Raw genomic sequence first — 23,115 nt, 5'->3', positions numbered from 1 at the left:
CTTGAGAATACCGTTCTAGCAGATTCCGTGTGCCGGGTGGGCCGCCACTGCTCCCGCTGGGACCTGCACGGCCCTGTCTCCTTTGCAGAGCGCATCCTCCACCACCTGGGGACCCTGGGATTCGGCCTCCATGGGGCTAGCAGTCATCCTTGGCGTTCATCGGCGTCCCCCACTCTGCAAAGTTAGGCCGCAGAGCAGGGCCTCATCTCTCTCCCAGATCTTTCCCCAGGAGAAGCGGGTCCCACGCTTCCGAGGTCAGACAAACGCGGGAGCCTGGCCAGCCTCTCGTGGTTTCAGCGTTTGGGGACCGTGACTTTCTAAGTGATGTCTCTCTTCCCTCTCTGTGCAGACACTCGTGCAGACCGCAGCAAGAAGCTCTTCCGGCACTACACAGTCGGCTCCTACGACAGCTTCGATGCCTCCAGGTAAGACGTGCTTCCTCCTGCCAGGCCCCCTCTGCTCAGAGATGCTCGCAGGTGTCAGGAAGGCGCTGGACCGTCCTGCATGGAGCACTCGGGTCCTTGGCTTGATTCCTTCTGTGTGACCCCCGTCACTGTGCCCCACCCTCACCCCTGTGGACATGGGCTGGGATGATGGAGACCACCATCTTCCAGAGGACCCGCTCGAGAAGTGGTCTCTGGGCCGCCCACGGCTCACAGTCGGGCTGAAGCGCACGGATAGAGTGGCCAGGGGAGAGGAGGCGAGCCTGGCCTTGTTTGGGGGGAAAGCAGGACAAGTGGGCAAGATGACCTTGCTGGGCCGCAGGAGCCTGGAGGCGGCTGCATGTGGCAGCGTCTTCCTGGGGGACATGAGAGTAGCCTCCGCTTCCACGTTATTTGCATTTTCCCCGCTCCTCCAGCCGCTGAGTCGAAGATTTGGTCAGAGGAGGGCTCATCCTGGTGACCCGAAAGCTGGCAGACCTTGCAAGAAGGGCGGGTTTTGCTTTCTGGTTCCTTCAGAAGTGGCTCATTTGGTTCCTGCAGAGAGCGTTGTGGCACGGGGCGGGGGTTCAGGTTTTCCAGCAGAAACACACTCGTGTAATGCAGGGAGCCCTTCCTCGGGTCCTGGCACCTCTGCCTTTTAGCTCTGGGGGCCGCGGAGGCGGACCGGGGTCCTGCTGGGCGAGGGGGAGCGCCGTTTCGGACCATGACTCCAGGAAGAGCTGGGAGCGAGTGGCACTTCTGGCCCGTGTTCCCACCGCTGCATCAGCTTCTCCGGCTCTGAGTGTCCCCAAGCGCGAAGTTTCTCTGTCCCCCCACCCAGACTAAGGACTCTTACTGGACAAGGTGGGGGCGGGGGGCTCAGTGAGGGCTAACAGGGGGCCCCATCTGGATTTCCCTGCCCACCCCACCTGAGAAGCTCCGGGCGGGGGAAGGATCCGAACCCGCCCCTGGTTCTCCCCGGACTCTCTAGGTGGGGTCTTAATGCTCGTCTGCCTGCCGAGGGGCGGAACCTGATTTCATGTGTTTGTTTTTACTGAGTTAAAATTTCCGTAACCTAACGTGACCATCGGAGAAGGCAATGGCACCCCACTCCAGTACTCTTGTCTGGAAACTCCCATGGACGGAGGAGCCTGGTGGGCTGTGGTCCATGAGGTCCCTAAGAGTCGGACACGACTGAGCGACTTCACTTTCACTTTTCACTTTCATGCGCTGGAGAAGGAAATGGCAACCCACTCCAGTGTTCTTGCCTGGAGAATCCCAGGGACGGGGGAGCCTGGTGGGCTGCCGTCTGCGGGGTCACACAGAGTCGGACACGACTGAAGCGACTTAGTGGCAGCAGCAGCAGCAACGTGACCGTAAAGCGCCCAATTCAGCAGCACTTAATACCCTTAGAGTGTTGTGCAACCATCGCTTTTATCGGGCCTCCCTGGGGGCTCAGCGGTAAAGAACCCGCCTGCCAGTGCAGGAGACACGGGTTTGGTCCCTGCTCCGGGAAGATCCCCTGGTCGAGGAAATGGCAACCCACTCCAGTACTCTTGCCTGGGAAATCCCACGGACGGTGGAGCCTGGCAGGACTACAGTCCGTGGAGTCACAGAGGTGGATATGACTTAGCAGCCAAACAACATCACCTTTATCTGGTTCCACAGCACTTCTGTTGCCTGGAAAAGAAGCCCCCTAACCCATGAAGCAGTCTCCATCTTTCCCCGCCCCATCCCCCTGCAGCCACCAGTCCGCTTTCTGTCACTCAGGACTTGCCTGTTCTGGACATCTCCCAGAAATGGAATCCTGCACTGTGTAGTGTGTGCAGTCCTCTGCGAATAGCTTCTTCATTTAGTAGAATATTTTCAAGGTTCGTCCATGCTGTGGCTTGTGTCAGGGCTTCATCCCTTTTTTTCTCTAATTTTTTATTGAGGGGAAATACAAGTGGGTTTCCCTGATAGCTCAGTTGGTACAGAATCTGCCTGCAATGCAGGAGACCCCCGGTTCGATTCCTGGGTCGGGAAGATCCCCTGGAGAAGGGATAGGCTACCCACTCCAATATTCTTGGGCTTCCCTGTGGCTCAGCTGGTAAAGACTCCACCTGCAATGCTGGAGACCTGGGTTTGATCCCTGGGTTGGGAAGATCCCCTGAAGAAGGGAAAGGCTACCCCTTCTCCAGTATTCTAGCTTGGAGAATTCCATGGACTGTACAGTCCACAGGGTCGCAAAGAGTCAGACACATTTGAGCGACATTCACCTTCAGTGCAAAATGCAAGTCACGTAAACTTTACCGTCATAGCCACGTGTCAGCACAGCTCAGTGGCATGGCTGTTGTTCAGGCGCTCAGTCGTGTCTGACCCTTCGCAACCCCGTGGACTGCAGCACGCCAGGCATCCCCATTTTCGCTGTCTCCTGGAGCGCGCTCAGACTCGTGTCCTTCGAGTCAGTGATGCCATCATAACCGGGTCTGAGTGCACAGCCCACTGGCATCAGATATGTTCACGGTGTGTGCAGCAGTTCCCACCATCCTTTGCCAGAAAACTCTCATCTTCCCAATCTGATGCTCTGTCCCCATTAAACGTTCGCTCCCCACCCTTCCCCCAGCGCATGGCCCCACCGTCCTGCTTTCTGTCTGAGACACTGACCACCCTGGGGTCCTCCTTGTGAGTGGAATCATCTGCTGTTTGTTCGTTTTATGTCTGGCTTCTTTCACAGAGCATAATGTCCTCAAGGGGCATCTGTGCCGTACCAGATGTCAGAATAGCCTTCCTTTTTGAGGATGAATAGTATTCCGTCGTGGGGAGGGACCACATTTTGTGTATCCATTCATCTGTGGACGGGCGCTTGAGCTGCTTCCACCTTCCGGCTGTTGTAAATAGGCTGCTGTGGACACTTGTGTACAAGTATTTTTTTTGAACACCTGTTTCCAGTTCTTTTGTGCGTATACCTAGGCAGGGAACTGCTGGTTCTAGGGTTCCCCTGTCCCAGCCTCCTTTCTCTCATAAACAAGATGTGCTGGGACAGAAATGTGATTCCAAGCAGAGTAGCCAGTCCCCTCTATCGGGGGGCTTTCGGGCTCTTCAGACCTTGCTGAGACTGCCCACCTCCTGACCTTAAAAGCCCAAGCTGTGATGTGCAGCTTGGCCGCCAGCAGTCCAGAAAGGGCGCTCAGAGAAGCGATGGTTTCCAGGGAGTCAGGCCTGCCCCTGGCTTCTGCCGACGAGTCTCTATCTGGGTCAGATGAGCTGTTTGTGCCTTAGCAGGAGGCTGCCCGTCAAAGTGGACCCTGGGCCCATGGTCATGGTCAGCATGCTGTCACACTTGGCTTCCCTTCTAGCAGGGAGGGGCGCCTGAGGCTCCAAAAACACCCGGGAGCTGTTGCCATGGTGACTTGGAGGGCTGTCCAGGCTGGGCGTGGGGCTTTGAGGGAAGGGGGCCTCTGAGAGCTGGGAGGGCCGGGCGTGGCTCACCCACAGGCTGTGGCCTTGGCAGAGCCATGTCCCCATGAGATCCACCGCCAGCGGAGAGTAGCCAGCAGGCCACCCTCGGCGTGTGTGTGTGTGAGGGCGGGTGTGTACACACGCTCAGCACTCGGGACGGGCTGGGCTGCCTCCCCACAGAGGAGCCGTGAGGGGCCTGACTTAATAGAGCTGGGAGGAGGGAAGACCCTGGTGCTGGACGGGCTGGGCCACGTGTCCTGCGAGTGAGAACAGGTCCAGAGAGCAGCAGGGATGTTGCTGCTACTTGGCCAACAGCGGACGTGTGGAGCCATCCTGGCTCTTCAGCGGCAGCACAGAGCCTCCCCCCATCTAGGGAGGAAGTCAAGCAGGGCAGGCGTCGTCTTGGTGGACTGTCACAGAAGGTGGGCCAGATGACCTCCGAGACGGGGGCCGGGTCAGCATCCCCGTCATGGCCGCAGATGAAGGCTCGGGCTCTCCCTCTGTGCCGAGTACCTGCTGTGGGCCAGTACCCGGGACTGCAGAGGAGGGACCTGCTGGCCACACCTGGCTCACAGGGTAGCCGCATAGCAGATGGTAGAAGCTCTGGCCTTGACCGCACTTTAGAAGCCAGCCGTCCTCTCCCACAGGAAGGAGTTAAACAGGCCCCACGTGGACCCCACGTGGACCCCACGTGACACGGTGTTGCCGCGAAAGAAATCAGAATGACGATCGTTCTGTTGGTTAACTTCCTGCCACGTGCCAGCTGCCTCGCATGGATCACAGCGCCACTGACCAGTGACCCTGCCAGCCCCCTGGAACACTGGTGTCATTTTCCGCTTGGCAGGCGGACCCTGGAGAGGAGATGGAGGGGGTGGGGGGCAAGTTAAGGACCTGGCTGTCAGCCGCACGAGTGTCTGAGGCCGTCAGAGTACAGAGCCCATGCCTTCAGCGCCCCTTCTCCCAGGGTGAGGCTCCTTACTGCCCCGGGTCGGCCCAGGGACCAGCCTGGGATTGAGGAAGACGGGTGAGGCTGAGAGGCCATATTCTCCAACAGGACAGAACCACCGCCGGTGCTGGGTGCTGGGAGGTGGGAGCAAGGATGTTGCCTTGGTTACCACAGCGCCTCTGAGCTTTTCCATAAAGGGCGCAGGGGCCCACCTTTGGGATCCTGCTGTGGCCCCCAGCTGACCTTATTCGGACCGTGAGCTTGGCAGAGGCGCTGGAGGGCGGGCAGTGAGGCAGCCTGGGGCCCCCATGCACCATCGTCTCCCAGGCCTGGCAGGGGCAGCTCCGGAGTGCATGTTGAAGTGAGAGGCTGACCTCTGGTCCTCTGGTGAGCGGCGAAGAGCGTCCAGGGGCTTGCATGCCGCAGTGTGGCCTCACACCAGCTGAGCACTCGTTAGCTTGCTTCCAGGTTCATGTTAGACACAGAGGTCTGGGGGCCGCTGCAGCCTCGGGCCGGTTACCCACGGTGGGCAGTGGGATGGCAGCCTGGACCGGCGGCTCGGGGCTCAGGCCTCCCTCGGCAGATGCAGATGTGATGAAAGAAAATGCAAGCAAGGGAAGCAAGACTCAATGGAGACAGTTTCTGAATCAGTCGGGAGGTTTCTCCCCTTCCCACCCCCTCTTATGTCAGAAACTTGACTCGGAGCTGAGAGCAGAAGGGCGCAGACACACCCCGTCGTGGTTGAGCGTGTCTGGTTGCTCGAGCTGATTCCCGCCTCAGATTCCCTGCCATCTACCCACCCTGCACATGGTAGAAGGATCTAGAAATGTGGACACGTGTCCAGGTCAGAAGGCAGAGGACCTGGGACCTTTTCTACAACAGAATCTTAAGGTAGTTCAATGTCATATTTTAAAACACTTCTCAACATAGGAAACAGCGTCTGAAGTTCTCCGTGTCCTTAAATCGGATCCCCAGCCTCATTAGGGTGGGGCATCCAGGGGAGGTCTACCTGGGAGAGGCAGGGGGGGACTTCAGGGTCTCACCCCAGGATGATTAGGCTCCATCTGTTCATCCACTCATCTACCCGCCAGGTACGCATCCATCCAACTATCTGTCTACTCAGCCAAACAGCCAGCTAGCTGTCTTCCCATTTACCCATCCATCCAACCATCTATCCATCCAACCACCTACCCATCCATCCATTTGCCCATTCATCCTTCCATCCACTCATCCCCTCCATCCCTTTGTCTATCTATCAGCCAGCACTCATCAAAACGTAACTATTCAGGATGTTAAGGATATGGGGTTAAACAGGACAAGCTCAGTCTCTGACCTCATGTAGCTTAAAGTCTAATTAGTGAAGAGTACAACAACCTTAACAAGTAAATAAGCCCAAAAAAACCCTCTTTGTGGTTTTGCTGTGAAGCGGATCAGTGATACCATCAGGCAGCCTCTTGGGCAGGTTGCGGAAGGCTCGCTCTGGCTATGGAGCCAGGGAAGGGCTCTCAGAGGAAGTGACTTTTGAGTTGAAACCTGCATTGTTATTGTTTAGCCGCTAAGTCACCTCTGGCTCTGTGCGACCCCATGGACTGTAGCCCGCCAGGCTCCTCTGTCCATGGGATGCTCCAGACAAGAATACTGGAGTGGGTTGCCATTTCCTCCTTCAGGGGATCTTCCCGACCCAGAGATCAAACCCGCATCTCCTACCTCTCCTGCATTGGCCACTGAGCCAACAGCAGGGGAACCTGTGAAGAATGAGGAGGGATCAGCAAACGCAGAGACACTGGGGTGAATGGAGCCTGACGGCGGCGGGGAGCCCGGAGAGCAGAGAGGACGGGGTCAGGGCAGACCTGGGGCCTCGTGGAAGGAGTGTTTCTCACACTTGCATCAGGGGAGACTGGAGGGCTCCAAGCCCAAGAGGGACGTGGTCTGTCCACTTGGCCGCAGGAAAGCAGAGGATGAATGGACGAATTCTGAGACCTTCGCCACCATCCTGGTGTGGTCTGGCGATGGTGGGTTGGGCTGGGGGGGAGGTGGGGGTGGAAGGGTGGATGGAGTCAAGGGATGGGGTGATGCTGGAGTGGACGGGAAGTGCCACGGCCTGGAGGTGGGGGTGACGGACAGCAGGGTGGTAAAGCCCCCTTCCCTTGGGCTTTACAGGGAGGGGCCCCCGGAGGTGAGGGGGTCAGACCCAGTCCTTCCAGCAGCCCTGCCGCACAGGCAGCTTCTCACCGACTTGGAAGGATCGTGCTCACAAATGAGGGTCTCCGAAGGTGCTCAGTCTCATTGTTCATCCCCCTCAGGGAGACCAGTTTGCTATCAGAGATTGAATTAGCAGGGTGGCAAATCTTGCCTGTTCAGCAGTTGAACATCATGGTCCGCAGCTACTCATTCTCATGGCTTTCAGACATCATTGTCCAATTTTTATCTTTTGAAAGTGCTAATTGGAAATAGATGCACACGTTAAAAAATTCAACATGCCCACAAGTGCTACAAGATGCAGAGCGCGCCTGCCTCTCATCCTTACCACGCAGCCGATTCCCTCCCCCGGGAGAGCCTCCATTTCCGGTTTCCCGAGGCTCTTTCCCGAGATGGCCTCTGAGTGTGTGCATACCACATGCATGCTCAGTCACTTCAGCCGTGTCCGGCTCTCTGAGACCCCATGACTGGCCCGCCAGGCTCCTCTGTCCGTGGGATTCTCCAGGCAAACATACTGAAGCGGGTTGCCATTTCCTCCTCCAGCGGATCTTCGTGACCCAGGGATCGAACCTGCGTCTCCTGCAGCTCGTGCATTGGCAGGCAGATTCTTTACCACTCAAGCCACCCGGGAAGCCCCAGGCGGTGCATATCGCCTGAAGCCTTTTAAAGCCCTCGGAATTGAGCACCCTGAGTTTTCGATCTGACTTTCCGACCAAGTCCCTGCGTGACCTTGGGCAACGCGCCGTCCACCTCGGTCCCTGACCCGCCCCCAGCCTGGTTCACATATTGCGGCTCAGGCTCCCCACTCGTGCTGTGTCCCCAGCGGTGTTGATGTCGGGATGAATGAGGAGATATGTGCTTGGTGCTTGCAGCTCCTTCGAAGCATGTGCTATATAAATCCAGAGGGATGCTGGATGGGAACGCGTGTGTGGGTAGCTGGCTTTCCTTTGAAACCCTAGCTCTGTGTTCTGGAAGACTGCCTCGGTGTGTAGGTAGTAAGAACTGAATGGCAAGAGGCACTGATTCCCACCACCCCCCCCCCTGCTTCCTCCACCATCATTTTATGTTTCTGCATTTTTCATTATTCCTTAGACTCAAGAAGGAGAGATCAATCTCTGAGCACTGGCTAGATTCATAAGGAAAAGCACTCTTGTTCTCCTCTCTGTTAATTGATGACTGGACCCAGGGGTTGGGCATGGAGCCCTTGGGCAGCTCCTCTGGGAGAGGCAAAGAGGCGGTTTTACTTTTTAGTCGATACATATCTGTGTTTTTAGTTTTTGAGTTTGTACATACCCGTGTTTTTGTGTGCATGCGTGAGTGCTTGGTCCTGTCAGACTCTTTGCAACCCCATGGACTGTAGCCCACCAGGCTTCTCTGTCCACGGGATTTCCCAGACAAGAATACTCAAGTGGGTTGCCATTTCCTTCTCCAAAGGATCTCCCCAACCCAGAGATCCAACTAGCATCTCCTGTGACTCCTGCATTGGCAGGCGGGACTCTTTAGCACTGCACCACCTGAGAATCTCTACGTTTTAAAATTTTTTAATGACCTATTTCTTTTGTGATTTTGTGAAACCAAGGAAGAGAGGGCTGGCACTCGGGGCAAAGTCAGAAGTCACCCCAGGTGCGTGTCCCCGCCCTCTGGTTTCCCGTCTCCCAGGGTGGCCGCCTGCGTACGTAGGGCAGCTGGGAGCTGGTCTCCTCAGCACCAGCCCCAGCCCCACGGAACAGGCCCCGGTCTGAGCCTGTCGTGAACGGAAAGGCGCTCAGTCGTGTCCGACTCTTTGTGGGCGTGCGCTATACGGTCCATGGAATTCTCCAGGCCAGAATGCTGGAGTGGGTTGCCTTTCCCTTCTCCAGCGGGTCTTCCGGACCCAGGGATCGAACCCAGGTCTCCCGTACTGCAGGCGGATTCCTTGCCAGCTAAGCCACCAGGGAAGCCCTAGTCTCTTGTGATTCCACAACAAGCGCTCTTCTCTGCAGTCTGGCCCCGGCTCCCTTTCTTCCCACTCTCCTCCTCACTCAATTCATCACAAGGGACTGAGCAGCCTACCCTCATCCCCACCCTCACCACTGCACCAGGCCACACCCTCTGACCCTCACTGTCTGACAGCACAGGAGACCCGCTCCTTACTCTCAGGCTAAGATTTTCCCTCCCTTCACAGATTTTGGTTCAAACGCTATATATGTATAACAGAATAAGTCACCGATTTAACTGAACCACAAGACAGGGCTGGAAAAGGAAGGAAGTGTTGTCTTTCCACCTCCCCCAGCCTCATCCACACAGCCCCACATGGCAGTCAGACAGTCAGTTCAGTCCCTCAGTCGTGTCCGACTCTTTCTGAACCCATGGACTGCAGCACGCCAGGCTTGCCTGTCCGTCGCCAGCTCCTGGAGCTTACTCAAACTCACTGTCGAGTCGGTGATTCGATCCAACCGCCTCATCCTCTGTCATCCCCTTCTCCTCCTGCCTTCAATCTTTCTCAGTATCAGGGTCTTTCCCAATGAGTCAGTTCTTCACATCAGGTGGCCAAAGTATTGAAGTTTCAGCTTCAGCATCAGTCCTTCCAATGAACATTCAGGGTTGATTTCCGTTCGGATGGACGGGTTTGATCTCCTTGCAGTCCAGGGGACTCTCAGGAGTCTTCTCCCAGGGCTTCCCTTTTGGCTAAGTGATGGAGAGTCCGCCTGCGACATGGGAGACCTGGTTTGATCCCTGGGTTAGGAAGATCCCCGGAGGAGGGAAACGCAATATTCTGGCACTATTCTGACAGTATTCTACCCACTGCAGTGTTCTGGCCTGGAGAAGTCCATGGACTGTATAGTCCATGGGGTTGCAAAGAGTTGTACATGACTGAGTGACTTTCACTTTTTTACCTGGATGGTTAACAATACTTGAAAAAAAAAGAAAAAGAAGAGTCTTCTCCAGCACCGCAGTTCAAAAGCATCAATTCTTCGGTGCTCAGCTTTCTTTATGGTCCAACTCTCACATCCATACTTGACTATTGGAAAAACCACAGCTTTGACTAGACGGACCTTTGTTGGCAAAGTAATGTCTCTACTTTTTAATATGCTGTCTAGGTTAGTCATAGCTTTTCTTTCAAGGAGCAAGCATCTTTTAATTTCATGACTGCAGTCACCATCTGCTGTGATTTTGGAGCCCCCCAAAATAAAGTCAGTCACTGTTTCCACTGTTTCCCCATCTATTTGCCTTGAAGTGATGGGACTGGACGCCATGATCTTAGTTTTTTGAATGTTGAATTTTAAGCCAGCTTTTTCACTTTCATCAAGAAGCTCTTTAGTTCCTCTTTGCTTTCTGCCATAAGGGTGGTGTCATCTGCATATCTGAGGTTATTGATATTTCTCCCAGCAATCTTGATTCCAGCTTGTGTTTCATCCAGTGCAACATTTCACTTGATGTGTTCTGCATATAAGTTAAACAAGCAGGTGACAATATACAGCCTTGAGGTACTCCTTTCCCCATTTGGAACCAGTGTGTTGTTCCACGTCCAGTTCTAACTTTTGCTTCCTGATCTGCATACAGATTTCTCAGGAGGCAGGTAAGGTGGTCTGGTATTCCCATCTCTGGAAGAATTTTCCACAGTTTGTTGTGATCCACACAGTCAAAGGCTTTGGCATAGTCAGTAAAGTAGTAGATGTTTTTCTGGCACTCTCTTGCTTTTTCTATGATCCAATGAATGTTGGCAATTTGATCTCTGGTTCCTCTGCCTTTTCTAAATCCAGCTTGAACACTTGGAAGTTCTCGGTTCACATACTGTTGAAGCCTAGCTGGAGAATTTTGAGCATTACTTTACTAGCATGTGAGATGAGTGCAATTGTGCGGTAATTTGAACATTCTTTGGCATTGCCGTTCTTTGGGATTGGAATGAAAACTGACCTTTTCCAGTCCTGTGGCCACTGCTGAATTTTCCAAATTTGCTGGCATATTGAGTGCAGCACTTTCACAGCATCATCTTTCAGGATTTTAAATAGCTCAACTGGAATTCCATCACCTCCACTAGCTTTGTTCGTAGTGATGCTTCCTAAGGCCCTCTTGACTTCACATTCCAGGATATCTGACTCTAGGTGGATGATCACAGCATCATGGTTATCTGGGTCATGAAGATCTTTTTTGTATGGTGTATGGTTCTGTGTATTCTTACCACCTTTTCTTAATATCTTCTGTTTCTGTTAGGTCCATACCGTTTCTTTCCTTTATTGAGTCCATCTTTGCATGAAATGCTCCCTTGGTATCTCTAATTTTCTTGAAGAGATCTCTTAGTCTTTCCCATCCTATTGTTTTCCTCTATTTCTTTGCATTGATCGCTAAGGAAGGCTTTCTTATCTCTCCTTGCTATTTTTTGGAACTCTGCATTCAGATGGGTATATCTTTCCTTTTCTCCTTTGCCTTTAGCTTCTCTTCTTCTCTCAACTCTTTGTAAGGCCTCCTCAGACAGCTATTTTGCTTTTTTGAATTTCCTTTTCTTGCAGATGATCTTGATCACTGCCTCCTGTACAATGCCACAAGCCTCTGTCCATAGTTCTTCAGGCACTCTGTCTATCAGATCTAGTCCCTTGAATCCATTTGTCACTTCCACTGTATAGTAGTAAAGGATTTGATTTAGGTCACACCTGAATGGTCTGGTGATTTTCCCTACTTTCTTCAATTTAAGTCTGAATCTTGCCAGAGAGACCACTTTCAGTGTTTTCACTTCATTCTCCTGACGGTTCTCTCGCTCACACTCCAGTTACCCACTATGTTTGAATTGTATGTGTGTGTTCCATCGCTCAGTCGTGTCCGACTCTTTGAGACCCCGTGGACTGTAGCCCGTCAGGCTCCTCTGTCCATGGTATTCTCCAGATAAGAATACTGGAGTGGGTTGTCATTTCCTTCTCCAGGGGATCTTCCAGACCCAAGGATTGAACCCGTGTCTCTTATGTCTCCTGCATTGGCAGCTGGGTTCTTTAACACTAGCGCCACCTGACAAGTCCATGTCTTCACTGAACAATGTAAAGCGTCATTGCCTCTTTCCTATAAAAGATGAGGCTTTCATCTATCTGCCCCTCTTCTCCCCAGTTTTGAACAGTCACTGTTGATCTGCTGATTACCTTTAAACACCATTCTGAAACTCCTCTCTTCCTAAGTAAATTTTAGGCAGGATCACTTGACCCCTTTGTTACATTTATGTCCTTATTTAAGTGTTCCGGCTTCTGTCGCTCAGTTGCATTCAAAAGTTAAAAGCCAGGACTTCCCTGGTGGTCCAGTGGCGAAGAGTCTGTGCTCCCAATGAAGGAAGCCTGGGTTTGATCCCTGGTCAGGGAATGAGATCCCACCTGTTTTGACTAAGAGTTTTCATTCCGCAACTTAAGATCCTGCATGATCCTGGTTGTTCAGTCCCTGACGTCGTGTGCGACTCTGCGACCCCATGGACTGCAGCACGCAGGCTTCCCTGTCCTCACCTGTCTCCCAGTGCTTGCTCAAACTCATGTCCATCACGTCAGTGATGCCATCCAACCATCTCATCCTCTGCTGCCCCCTTCTCCTGCTGCCCTCAATCTTTCCCAGCATCAGGTCTTTTCCAATGCGTTGGCTGTTCCCATCAGATGGCCAAAGCATTAGAGCTTCAGCTTCAGTACCAGCCCTTCCAATGAATATTCAGGACTGATTTCCTTTAGGACTGACTTGTTTGATCTCCTTGCTGTCCTAGAGACTCTCAAGAATCTTCTCCAACACCACAGTTCAAAAGCAGTGAAGACCTGGTACAGCCAAATAAATATATAAATAAAGTACTTAAAAAACAAAGTTAAAACCCAGCAGGAAACGTTAATTATTGTGACAACACACACATTTACATGGGCACAGGTGTGGGGCTCAGACTCCAGCTCCACGTTACAGACGCATGGGAAAGGTGTTTCTAGCATCACCGGCAGGTGGATCCTACTCCTTCCCGTCTATCAGTTTGTTCAGAACCATGACACATTTTCGCTCAGTACTGGGGTCGTGATGTTCGTGTTGCCTTTCTTCTTTTCTTGTGGAAAAGCTGTCTTCTTTAGCGTGTCATCAAATCTCGTCGTGTTCCACTGGGTCCCTGGCACACTCGTCAGGGCCCTCTGGCTCTTGGCTCTGGTACGGACGTCAGCGTACAGTTACTGTTCTGAGAGTCCCCTTCCGTGAGCTGCTGGATAAGAGAACTGTCCCTTGCTCTGCTGGGACATGTAGTCAAGTAACAACCTCAGAAAAGGTACCTAGAGTATCAACTCTTGTAACGGAAAAGTCTCTGGTTTTCACACGTGCTCAGGGTTGCAGAATTCCAGATTCAGGATGGTCATCCTGAAAGACACAGGCAGCGCCAGCTTTTCATTCCCCCTTTCCTTTTCACCAGTGACAAGTTACAATGCAGACTCTTTGCTTCTTCCCTGGAACTTTGTAGGAATATCACCATATCTATTTCCCCTGGATGCTCTGGAATGCCCTGGTGATGGATCTGGGTGTGAGTCTTCTTTTTTTTTAATTGAGTATAGTTGCCTTACAATGCTACATTAGTTTCTGCTGTACAATGAACTGAATCAGCTGTGTGTGTGTGTGTGTGTGTGTGTGTGTGTGTGTAAGAGTGTGTGTGCGGGTTCAGTCCCTCAGTCATGTCCGACTCTGCAATCCTACGGGCTGTAGCCCACCAGGCTCCTCTGTCCATGAGATTTTCCTGGCACAAATGCTGGAGTGGGTTGCCATTTCCTCCTCCAGGGGATCTTCCTGACCCAGGGATTGAACCCAAGTGTCCTGCATCTCCTGCATTGCAGTTGGATTCTTTACCATGCGCATTAATGTGCAATATTTGTTTTTCTCTTTCTGACTCACTTCACTCTGTGTGACAGACTCTGGGTCCATCCACGTCTCTACAAATGACCTTTATCCATTCACCTCCTGGAGGCTCCTTCAGACTGAAGCAGCTTCAGCCTTAAGAATATCCTTGTACTCTCCTCATGAAAACCCCCTCACTTCTGTCTCCATCTTTCTGGATTCCAGGCTGGACCGTTTGAGTTTTGTTCCCCTCATCCCTTCTTCTTTCGCATGTTTTCTGACTCTGCCTTTCTGCTCTATATTCTGAGAACTTCCCTAAACTTCCCAGCTGTCCCTGTAAGTTGTCGTTTTGGCCATTGCATGGTGATGTTCCAGGAACTTTCCTTTCAGTGATGGGATAAGCTTCCCAGGCTTGAAAGAAGTGGTTGGGGGTCTCTGGGGACAACCTGCAGAGCTGTGCGTGGGCAGGTTCTGTTCTCAGGGCAGAGGCCAAGTCCACTGCGTGTTTGTTCCTTCAGACACGGGAAAGAGAGGCGCCAGAGGCCTGCTCCTTGCCCCACTCCTGCCGGGAGCTCGAAAGCAGACAGACTGGTACTTGAGCGTGTGTGCAGGATAAGAAGCAGTGTCCGAATTGCAGGCCGAGTGGCCGGTGTGTTTTCATTCTGGAGTGAGCATGCGCGCCGGAGCCGGTGACCAGGGGGCGATGAGAGCAGGCCCTGGGGTGCTGGGTCCACGCTGGGTGGTGGAAAGGGGTGGCGCCCTCTGGTCAGGGAGCGGTGCTCGTTGCAAAGGGCTAAACCCTTGGGCCCCCTTCCCGCCTCACCTCACCGGCCCTGTGACCCAGACCGGAGCGTCACTGCTCCACCTGGTGTCCAAACCCAGTAATTCACTGCTGCGATTCTGCCTGGGTCACAGCCCTGAAAGTGGGACTGAGCAGGCAACAGGCCTGGCTCTCGGTATGTGTCCTGGGTGATGCTGGGCCCCAGCCCCTCGGGACAGCCAGGGGTCACTGGCTTGGTGGGCCAAGTGGCCTCAAAGCACTGGACTCAGGGCTTGGGGTCTTCCTGGTGTCCCCAGACCAAGCTGAGGTGAGGTTGCTCTGTCTGGGGAAATGCCCAGACCCTCTACAAGGACAGGCTGTGGACCCAGCTCAGAGACTGTCCTGCAGCGGGGTGGGGAGCCCTGGGCCCACCAGCTTGGGGGAGGGGCACTGGGGCGGAATTGCTGAGCCTGGCCAGTGGGGACCCCAGGACCCCTTGATCCAGGTGCAGAGAAGCAGGGCTCTCTCCTCAGCCTTTGCAAAAAGGCCCTGGAACTTTTGTTCTGGACCTGGGGGCCGGGAGGCAAGTCCCTCCCCACAAGGGAGGCGCCTGGCTCCACGCTCCCTGAGGCCACATTTAGAACATGCCCAGGTGGCCAGTGGGTGTGTGGGCCGGGGGAGTGCAGGCGGATGGGGGGACAGCGGAGAGACAGCTGGGGAGGAGCTGGGGGAGGCTGGGGTTCCGGCCGCACCCCCAGGCTGGGCCGCACCTGCCTGTCCTCCACAGGGGAGGAGCAGGTGCCGGCCAGCGCGTCGCACGAAGCCCCCAGCCCCCACACCACGCGGCCGGTTCGCACTGGTCCTCCCTGGTCACGGCTTCTGCGATCACTGCTGCCACAGCAGCTCTGCCCCGTGCGTCCCGGCACCGTCTGGCCTCCACCTGCCCCTGCCCTGCCTCAGCCTGCTTTGCAGCTTGTGCCAAAGTCCATAGCGTGAATATCCCCTCCCTGACCGATGGCAGGCTGCCAGTGTGAGGCCCCTGAAGGCAGAGCCAGCCCTGCAAGCTTGTAGGAGCCCCCGCCTCCACCCCCAGCCAACGTCCACATCCTCCAACCTCCGCGGCCCTGGCTCAGGGTCTGAGACACAGCCAGCCCTCAAATATGTCATCAGATGCACTAGCCTGAAGTCCTGGGGGCAGCTTCAAGCCCAGGCCTGCTGGGTCAGATGCCAGCGTCCCAGTCCCTGCTCTGACGCTGGCTGCCTGCCTGGGCCTTAGCGTCCCCACCTGTAAAACGGCCACGTCATCCCCGAGGTGTCTCCTGGTTACAGACTTCTGTATATCCTGCCTGAAAGTGCCGTCACCACCAGCCCATGGGCACCTCTGAGTGACCCTCCTGGAAACTGCAGGCCTGAGGTGCGGGCACCGGCAGTCAGGGGGCGCCAGGCCAAGGAGAAGACGAGGAGCCGGTTCCCCGAGTGTCCCCAAGGCTGTGCTGGCGTCCAGTAGGCCCTTGGAGGTGCCTGTGCGGGTGTCCACCTCTGGCCAGTGCCTGCTGCTTCGAGTCTTCCTCCAAGAAGCAGGGAGGAACCAGAGGAGAGGCAGCCAGACCCCCATCCTGAGCCACGGGGTGGAGGCTATTCCGCCTTTGCCCCATCCATCCTGCACCTGCCGCATCTGTCTTCTCCAGGACAGGACCGGGACTGACTCGGACCTGTTACCTCTTCCCTGTAGCTGGTATAGAGCCTGGCAAGTGCTCAGTCCTCAGAGAACGGGAGCAGGGTGGGGGTGAAGAGGGTACAGGGGATGCAGGGACGGGAAGTGGCTGAGTGGATGGAGGGATAAATAGGTGGATGGATGGATAGGTGATGGGTAGATAGATGGATGATGGATGGATGATGGATGGACAGATGATTGATGGTGGATAAGCGAATGGGTGGGTAGATGGGTGAATGAAAAGATGAATAAATAGATGAGTAGATGGGTGAATGGATAGAGGTGGATGGAGGATGGATTGATGGATGGTTGTTTGGATGGATGGATAGATGGATGGTTGGTTGGATGGATGGAGGAGGTGGATGGATGGATGAGTGAATGGGTGGATGGGTGAATGAAAAGATTGATGAATAGATGAGTGGATGGGTGAATGGACAGAGGTGGATGGAGGATGGATGGATGGTTGGTTGGATGGGTGGATGGACAGATGGATGGAGGAAGTGGATGGATGGGTGGATGAGTAGATAGATGGATGGGAGAGTGGGTGGATGGTTGGTTGAGTGAATGGTTGCTTGGATGGGTGGATAGATGGATGGTTGGTTGGTTGGATGGATGAATGGAGGTGGATGGATGGATGGGTGGATGAGTAGATGCATAGATGGATGAGAGAGTGGGTAGATGGTTGGTTGGATGGAGGAAATGGATGGATGGTTGCCTGAGTGAGTGGGTTTAGTGGGTGAGTAAATGGAAGGAAGGCAGGCAAGCCAGAGCTCAGGCCTCCTCAAGTGGAGCATAGACATTTCCGAAGCAGAGGTGGCCGGGTAGCAGACCGCAGCCACTGGCCTCTCCCTGGTAGCCAGTCAGCCTCAAGTCCCTTCAGTTCCCCTGGCTGGACCCCGTCCCCCATCACCTGGACGGGGCTTCCGCCCTCTGGCTCATCTCCCGCTACCAGAAGCTCTGTCCCCTCCCAGCCCACCCACTCGCGTGGTATTTCTGAAATGTGAGTTTCCCTGCATGCTTGCAACCTGCCCTGGCGCCGTGCCTTCCGCAGCTTCGTGGGGCGTGTGGGAGCCTCACCGCCCCCAGGCCCCCCTGCCCCTCCGAGGACCCCCGTGCCTTTGGCCTCGCTGGTCCGCTTCCCAGCGCGCACGCGCCCCGGATATCCGGGGGCCTCCTCCCCGACCTCCGTCAGGTTTACTGCGGAGGTGTACACGCCTGCCGTGTGCAGAGCGCCGGCCCGGGAGCCGGCGTCCGGTCCTCACACAGAGGCGGAAGCCGAAGCGTGGCCGTTCGGAGCAGCCCCAGCCCCAGTTTCACAGCGTTTTCTCAGCACCTCCTCCCGGCCCCTCGGGGAGAAGGCCGTCCGGCTGTGTCCGCTCTCTGCACGGGGAGACCCACCTTGGGGCGGCGGGCGCTCAGCCTCGGCCCAGCGGGGCTCACGGCGCTTCCCCCGGCTGGGCCTCCTCCCCATCACCACGGTCTGGGCCCTCTCTAGAGCAGTCTTGTTTTTAAACGTATCTCGGCTTGTTTTGGATTTCCTCCCCATTTAGGTCGCCAAAGAGCACGGAGGGGAGTTCCCCGATCTAAACAGTGGGCTCTCATTCGTCACCCACTCTGTACCACAGCATCAGTCCTGTATATGCGTCAGTCCCCGTGTCCAGTTCATCCCAGCCCCGTTTCCCCCTGGTGTCCATGCGCTTGTTCTGTCTGCGTCTCTTTTTCCGCTTTGTCCATAGGTCCATCCGTACCGTTTTTCTAGATTCCACATATGTGCGTTAACATGTTTTTCTCTTTTTACTTCTTCACTCCGTATGATTCTCTAGGTCGGTCCATGTTGCTGCAGGTGGCCTTATTGCCTTCTTTTTATGAGGAAGTGACGCTCCATTGCGTGTATGTACTGCGTCTTCTTTATCCGTTCCTCTGTAGAGCCATTTTATGCCCAATTCTGATATATTACATTCTGCAAGCTCTCTTTCTTCCTTTGTGTCTTCAAGAAGCATTGCTCTGGGGCACGCCCATCTCACAGGCAAGGTGTCCTCTAGGGCTGATGAATATTCTGGAACTAGACAGAGCTGGTGGTTGCATAGCATGGTGAATGCTCTAACTTCCAACTGAAATGTTGGCTTCACAATGATTTCCCCATTTTATATGTTGCACCTCGGTGGTTTTGGCCAGGAAATAATCCGGCTTTTTCTAAAGACGGGTATAGTCCGAGCAGCAGGCAAGCAGGACTTCCCTGCCCCGGGCAGGAAAGCAAAGGCAAAAGGCACAGGCCACGTCCAGGGGGACAGGGTAAGAAAGAGGCGGGCGGGAGCCCCAGGCCCCCGTCTTAGCCCCCAGGACCCTGGCCCGTAGGAAGGCGTGGCCTGGAAGCCCTGCGGCCTCCTGCCCCGAAGGTGCGTTTCACGCTCAGCAGCCCCGGGCTGTCTGAACACACTCTGGTGGCTGCCAGCTGGCAAACAGGGCTTTGCTGATTCCAGCCCAACTATGCGAATCAAGGTCAAAGTGGAGGCTGGCGTGGTGGCCGGAAGCCGGGCCTGGCAGATGGCGCCGTCACGCCCCTGCTCCCTGGCCTGGAGTCGGCCCTGCGGAGCCCAGGCTGTCTGTGGACGAGCGAGGGCTGGAGGCTGAGCTGGGGGGGTCCAGGACAGGAGGGGCGGGAGAGGTGAGCCCCACGGAAGGTTGGAGCTTCCAAAGCTGGGTTCTGGCTGACGGCCGGGAGGGTATTCAGTCCTGTTCCCGAGGTGCAGCCTCTCCTGCTCACCAGTCTCCTTTTGTGCCAAGCCTCTCGGGCTCCTGGAAGGGCAGGCGGGGGTCCCCCAGCAGCACCGCCTGGGGATGTGACTGGGGCTGGGGTCAGGGACCTGAGGCGGGTACCGCGGAGGTCGGGGTGCTCGGCTCTGTCTTTCTGCGTCACGTGGTCTCCTCCCAGGGCGTGCAGAGGTGTCTTACCTCTTCTCTGATCTCCTCCTGTCCTGGCACTCAGATTCTCTGATCTCCCATCCTGGTGCTTCGAGTGTTTTTTTCCTGATGGGGACACCGAGGCAGAGAGGCCTGTAACCCGTCAGACGTGGCCCGGCCATCACCCCTCCCTTGGAAGGACAGTGGGGGCACCCGGCGTCCTGCCAGGCGTGGTGTGAGGTGGGAGGGGGGCATCTGTGACCTGCCCCAGCGTTCTTTCCATGGCCTTGCGTCCCTGATGGGGGAGAGCAAGAGCAAACACGTGAGGTCGTCTTAGGAAGCCCGGGAGCAGGTCTCTGAACGTGCGTGTCGGGCCCTGGGAACCACTTCCCGCGTCTCAGGACAGTGAGTGGATAAAGCGATGGGTCCACGAAGACCCTGGGGAGGGGGGCCTGGGGACTGAGAAGGGGGGAGCAGACGGGGACCCAGCACATCGTCCGTCTCTTGTTATATATTCACAGAGGAAACTTGTGTCATACGTGTAGGGACTGTATTTGATGTAAGCAGCGTGTGTGGTTAGCTGAATAATGACCCCCAAGGACGTCTCTGTCAAGTCCCCAGCACCTGTGAATGTCACCTTATACAGCAAAAAATGGGGGTCTTTGCAGGTGTGGTGAAGGATGCTGAGATGGGGACATTTTCTGGGATTATCGTGGTGGGGGGTGGTGTGCTAAATGCCGTGACAGGTGTCCTTGTAAGAGGGAGGCAGGGGAGTTGTGAATACAGACGAGGATGAGGAGGCCAAGCGATGCTAGACAGAGGCTGGAAGGACGAGGTCAGAAGCCCAGGGTCGCCTGGGGCCCCCAGGGGCTGGAAGAGGCAGGGAGAAACCTCCTCTGGGGTCCCTGGCGGGAGCGGTCCCAGCTAATGCCTTGATTTTGGCCCGGGATGACTGACAATGAACTTCTGCTCCAGAAGAGTGAGAAGTTTAGCTTCCGCTGTTTGAAGCCACCCAGAATTGGTCCCAACAGCCCCACGACACTGACTGGACCAGCGGGAGGTGACAGGTTCTGCAGAAGCAACGGAAAGTGGGTTCTGGCCAGTGAGGATAGGGCCAGGCCTGCATCTAACAGAGACCCCAGGTGGACCGCCACAAAGTTGAGGGTGGGTCAAAGACCGGGGTAGGAGGAGCGGTGGCAGACAGAAGCCTGGGCCGGGCTCCTCCGAGCCCCCTCTGTGCCCCCTCTGCTGTTCGGCCTCAGACCTGTCACCCTCGGCGCCTGGGTTTCTTCCCTGCGGGATGACCCCTGACCTCCAGGCGTATGGACTCCACCTGCTCTCTCGTACCGTCTAGGGCGTGGGCCCCAGGGTACCTGGCGGCCTCCTCCCAGCGGGCAGCTCTGTCCCTCCCAGACTGGGACGCACAGGAGGGTCACCATCCTGCACACGCCCCACTGGGCCCTGCAGGCCGCCTTTCTCTTTGGTCGGCCCCTGAGACCACGTGCCGGCTCACCTGCCCTCCCGTCCACTCCTCCCCGGAGGCTTGGGCGCATCCGTGCTCTGGCCGGCGGCATGGGGTCCCTGTTTCTCTCCCAGGGAAACGCAGCTGCCTGCTCCTGGAGGAAGCCCCCGACCCTGCCCAAGATGGGGTCCCCACAGGGTTCAGCCTACACTCGTCCACATCCTGCTCCCATAAACCAAGGGCGGTGAGCCATCGGGTCCTCCTGCGGTCAGCCCAGAACCTGCATGTTCAGAACAGTGGGGCAGCGGGTGGTGGGTCTTCTGTCACTGGAACCACGAGCTCCGACTGACAGACCAAGAGAGGACGTATGATCTCTGAGGGGCACGTGGGGGCTTCCTGTCCTCACTCTGGGTCACTGTGGTGGCGGCCTGGGCTCAGACCTCTTCTTAAACCAAAAGGACGGAGCAGGTGGGAAACGGCGCAACCTGGGCAGACTTCAGACTTCCCAGCTCCGTGCGTGGATGGGGTGCATCCCCTGCCCCAGGGAGGCGGCGGGAGCCCCTGGATCTAATTCCCTGGCGTGGCCGGGGCGTGCCGACTCGCAGCGATGTGCCTCTCTCAGCCTGCAGGGACATGATTCCCAGGAGGCCTGAGTTCCATCTTGATCTAATTAGCTTCCGTGCTGGGAATCCGATGGACTCTTTAACCTTACGAGATGAGGTGCCCGCCGGCCCCAGCTGAAATTTGTCAGTGTCACATGTTGACTTAGAGTTGGGTCTTACAAAGAATTTTCTTCCGAATTCTCCTCTGCTGGAGACCTGAGAACACAGACACACCTACCCATGCCAGCCATTCACGGGTCCTCTCCAGGCCGACCCCTCACCCCGAGGAGCAGGGGCCCCCGAGCCGCCCGGGTCGCCGCCCAGCTCTCTTCCCAGCCGGGGCAGGTGACGGCAGAGCCAGCAGAAATGGCACGGTCGCCGTCTCAGCGGGTAATTGCATGTGGTCTAATTACTGGCCTGGCTTTGTTCCTCCGACCCCGGGAGAGCGTGGCTTACAAGGAAAGAATGCATGAATACTTCCGCCGCAGTACCGTCTGCCTGCTCACGAGTGCCCATGCCAACCTGCTCCTCGCCGCTCCCCAGCAGCTCCCCAGGCAGGGCCTGGGACGCGATGAGTCAGCCCCAGATCTGCGGCAAGCTTCGGTGGAAACACCCCCGGCCTGCATGGAGAGCGGGGCCTGTCTCGCCGTCTCTCCGCGGCAGGGGAGGGGCGGCTTGGATGGTGTGGCGGTCTGAGTGCTGGCCCCCAGTGACGCCCGTTTCCTGATCTCTGAGCATGACTATGTCACATGGCCAAGGAGGACTAAGGCTGCACGTGAGACCTCGTTAGATGTGGAAGTTAACGTGGTAGTTGCTCAGTCGTGTCTGACTCTTTGCAACCCTAGGGACTGCAGCCCACCAGGCTCCTCTGTCCCTGGGTTTCTCCAGGCAAGAATACTGGAGTGGGTTGCCATTCCCTTCTCCAGGGGATCTTCCCAAGCCAGGGGCCGAACCCGGGTCTCCTCCATTGTAGGTGGGTTCTTTACCTTCTGAGCCGTCAGAGAAGCTATTAGACGTCAGCTGACCTTGAGACTGGGACATGACCCGAGCGTCTGGGTGGGCCTGGTGTTGATCGCAGGGTCCGTGTTAGGGAGGAGGGACGATCAGAAGGAGGGGAGGGGAGATACAGTCAAAGAGCAGAGGATGGAGTGATGGAGGAAGGGGCCAGGAGCCAAGGGGTCCTGGCAGCCCCCAGAAAAGGCAAGAAGCAGATTTCTCCCCTGGGCCTCCTGGAGGAGACAGCCTTCAGACACCTTGACCTTAGCCCAGTGAGGCCTGTGACCTCCGGCAGCGTGAGAGAATAACCCCGCGTTGTAAATGCTGCCCGGTTTGTGTTCAGTTTTTCCAGAAGCGTCAGAAAGTAACACAGGAGTTTGGAGCCTTCAGCGCGCTGAGACTGAGAGCAGTGAAAACAGGCCCTCTGATCCCCATTCACCATGAGACTGGCAGGGAGAGCCCTTTCTACAGGTGGGGAGCCTGAGGCTGCAGGAGTTCCAGTCACTCTCCCCAGGCCAGGAGGGGACTCGCGATCCCGGCTCCTCTCCCAGACTCTGCCCACTGCACCCCGTGCCCCGCTCACTGGCCTCCCTGGGACCTCCTGGTCATCCCAGAGGGTCGCGGGCCAGGAGGTGAGGTCTGGGCTCGTGTGCCTGCCGGGAAAACCCACGGGGGTCCCCCAGCTCTGAGGCTGTGCCAGGGGCCACTGAGGAGGAGGTAGGGGCTGGCTGCCACAGAACCCACCGCGTCTGGGAAGAGACGCTGGCCAGGAGCCTGGGGCCCGGGGTCAGGTCTGGGCCACCAAGGCTGGACTCACTTGGCAGCTCAGTGTTGCCCCTCGAGGGAGCCGGCCTCGCCCGAGCAGGGTGCTGGC

The 23,115-nt window shown here is 56.1% G+C and overlaps 1 protein-coding gene across 8 annotated transcripts in view; it reads left to right on the top strand.

Annotated features, from left to right (window-relative positions):
* SHANK2 (SH3 and multiple ankyrin repeat domains 2) overlaps window positions 1-23,115 on the top strand; it is a 550,522-nt gene that overhangs the window by 346,032 nt on the left and 181,375 nt on the right. For all 8 annotated transcript variants that reach the window (XM_065937982.1, XM_065937978.1, XM_065937980.1 and 5 more), the window contains one exon: window positions 350-425. In XM_065937982.1, the coding sequence (XP_065794054.1) occupies window positions 350-425 (76 nt within the window). The remainder of the gene's footprint in view (window positions 1-349; window positions 426-23,115) is intronic.

The sequence above is a fragment of the Muntiacus reevesi genome, chromosome 5, assembly GCF_963930625.1.
Source record: "Muntiacus reevesi chromosome 5, mMunRee1.1, whole genome shotgun sequence".
NCBI lineage: Eukaryota > Metazoa > Chordata > Mammalia > Artiodactyla > Cervidae > Muntiacus > Muntiacus reevesi.
This window is presented reverse-complemented; position numbering and strand designations above follow the sequence as displayed.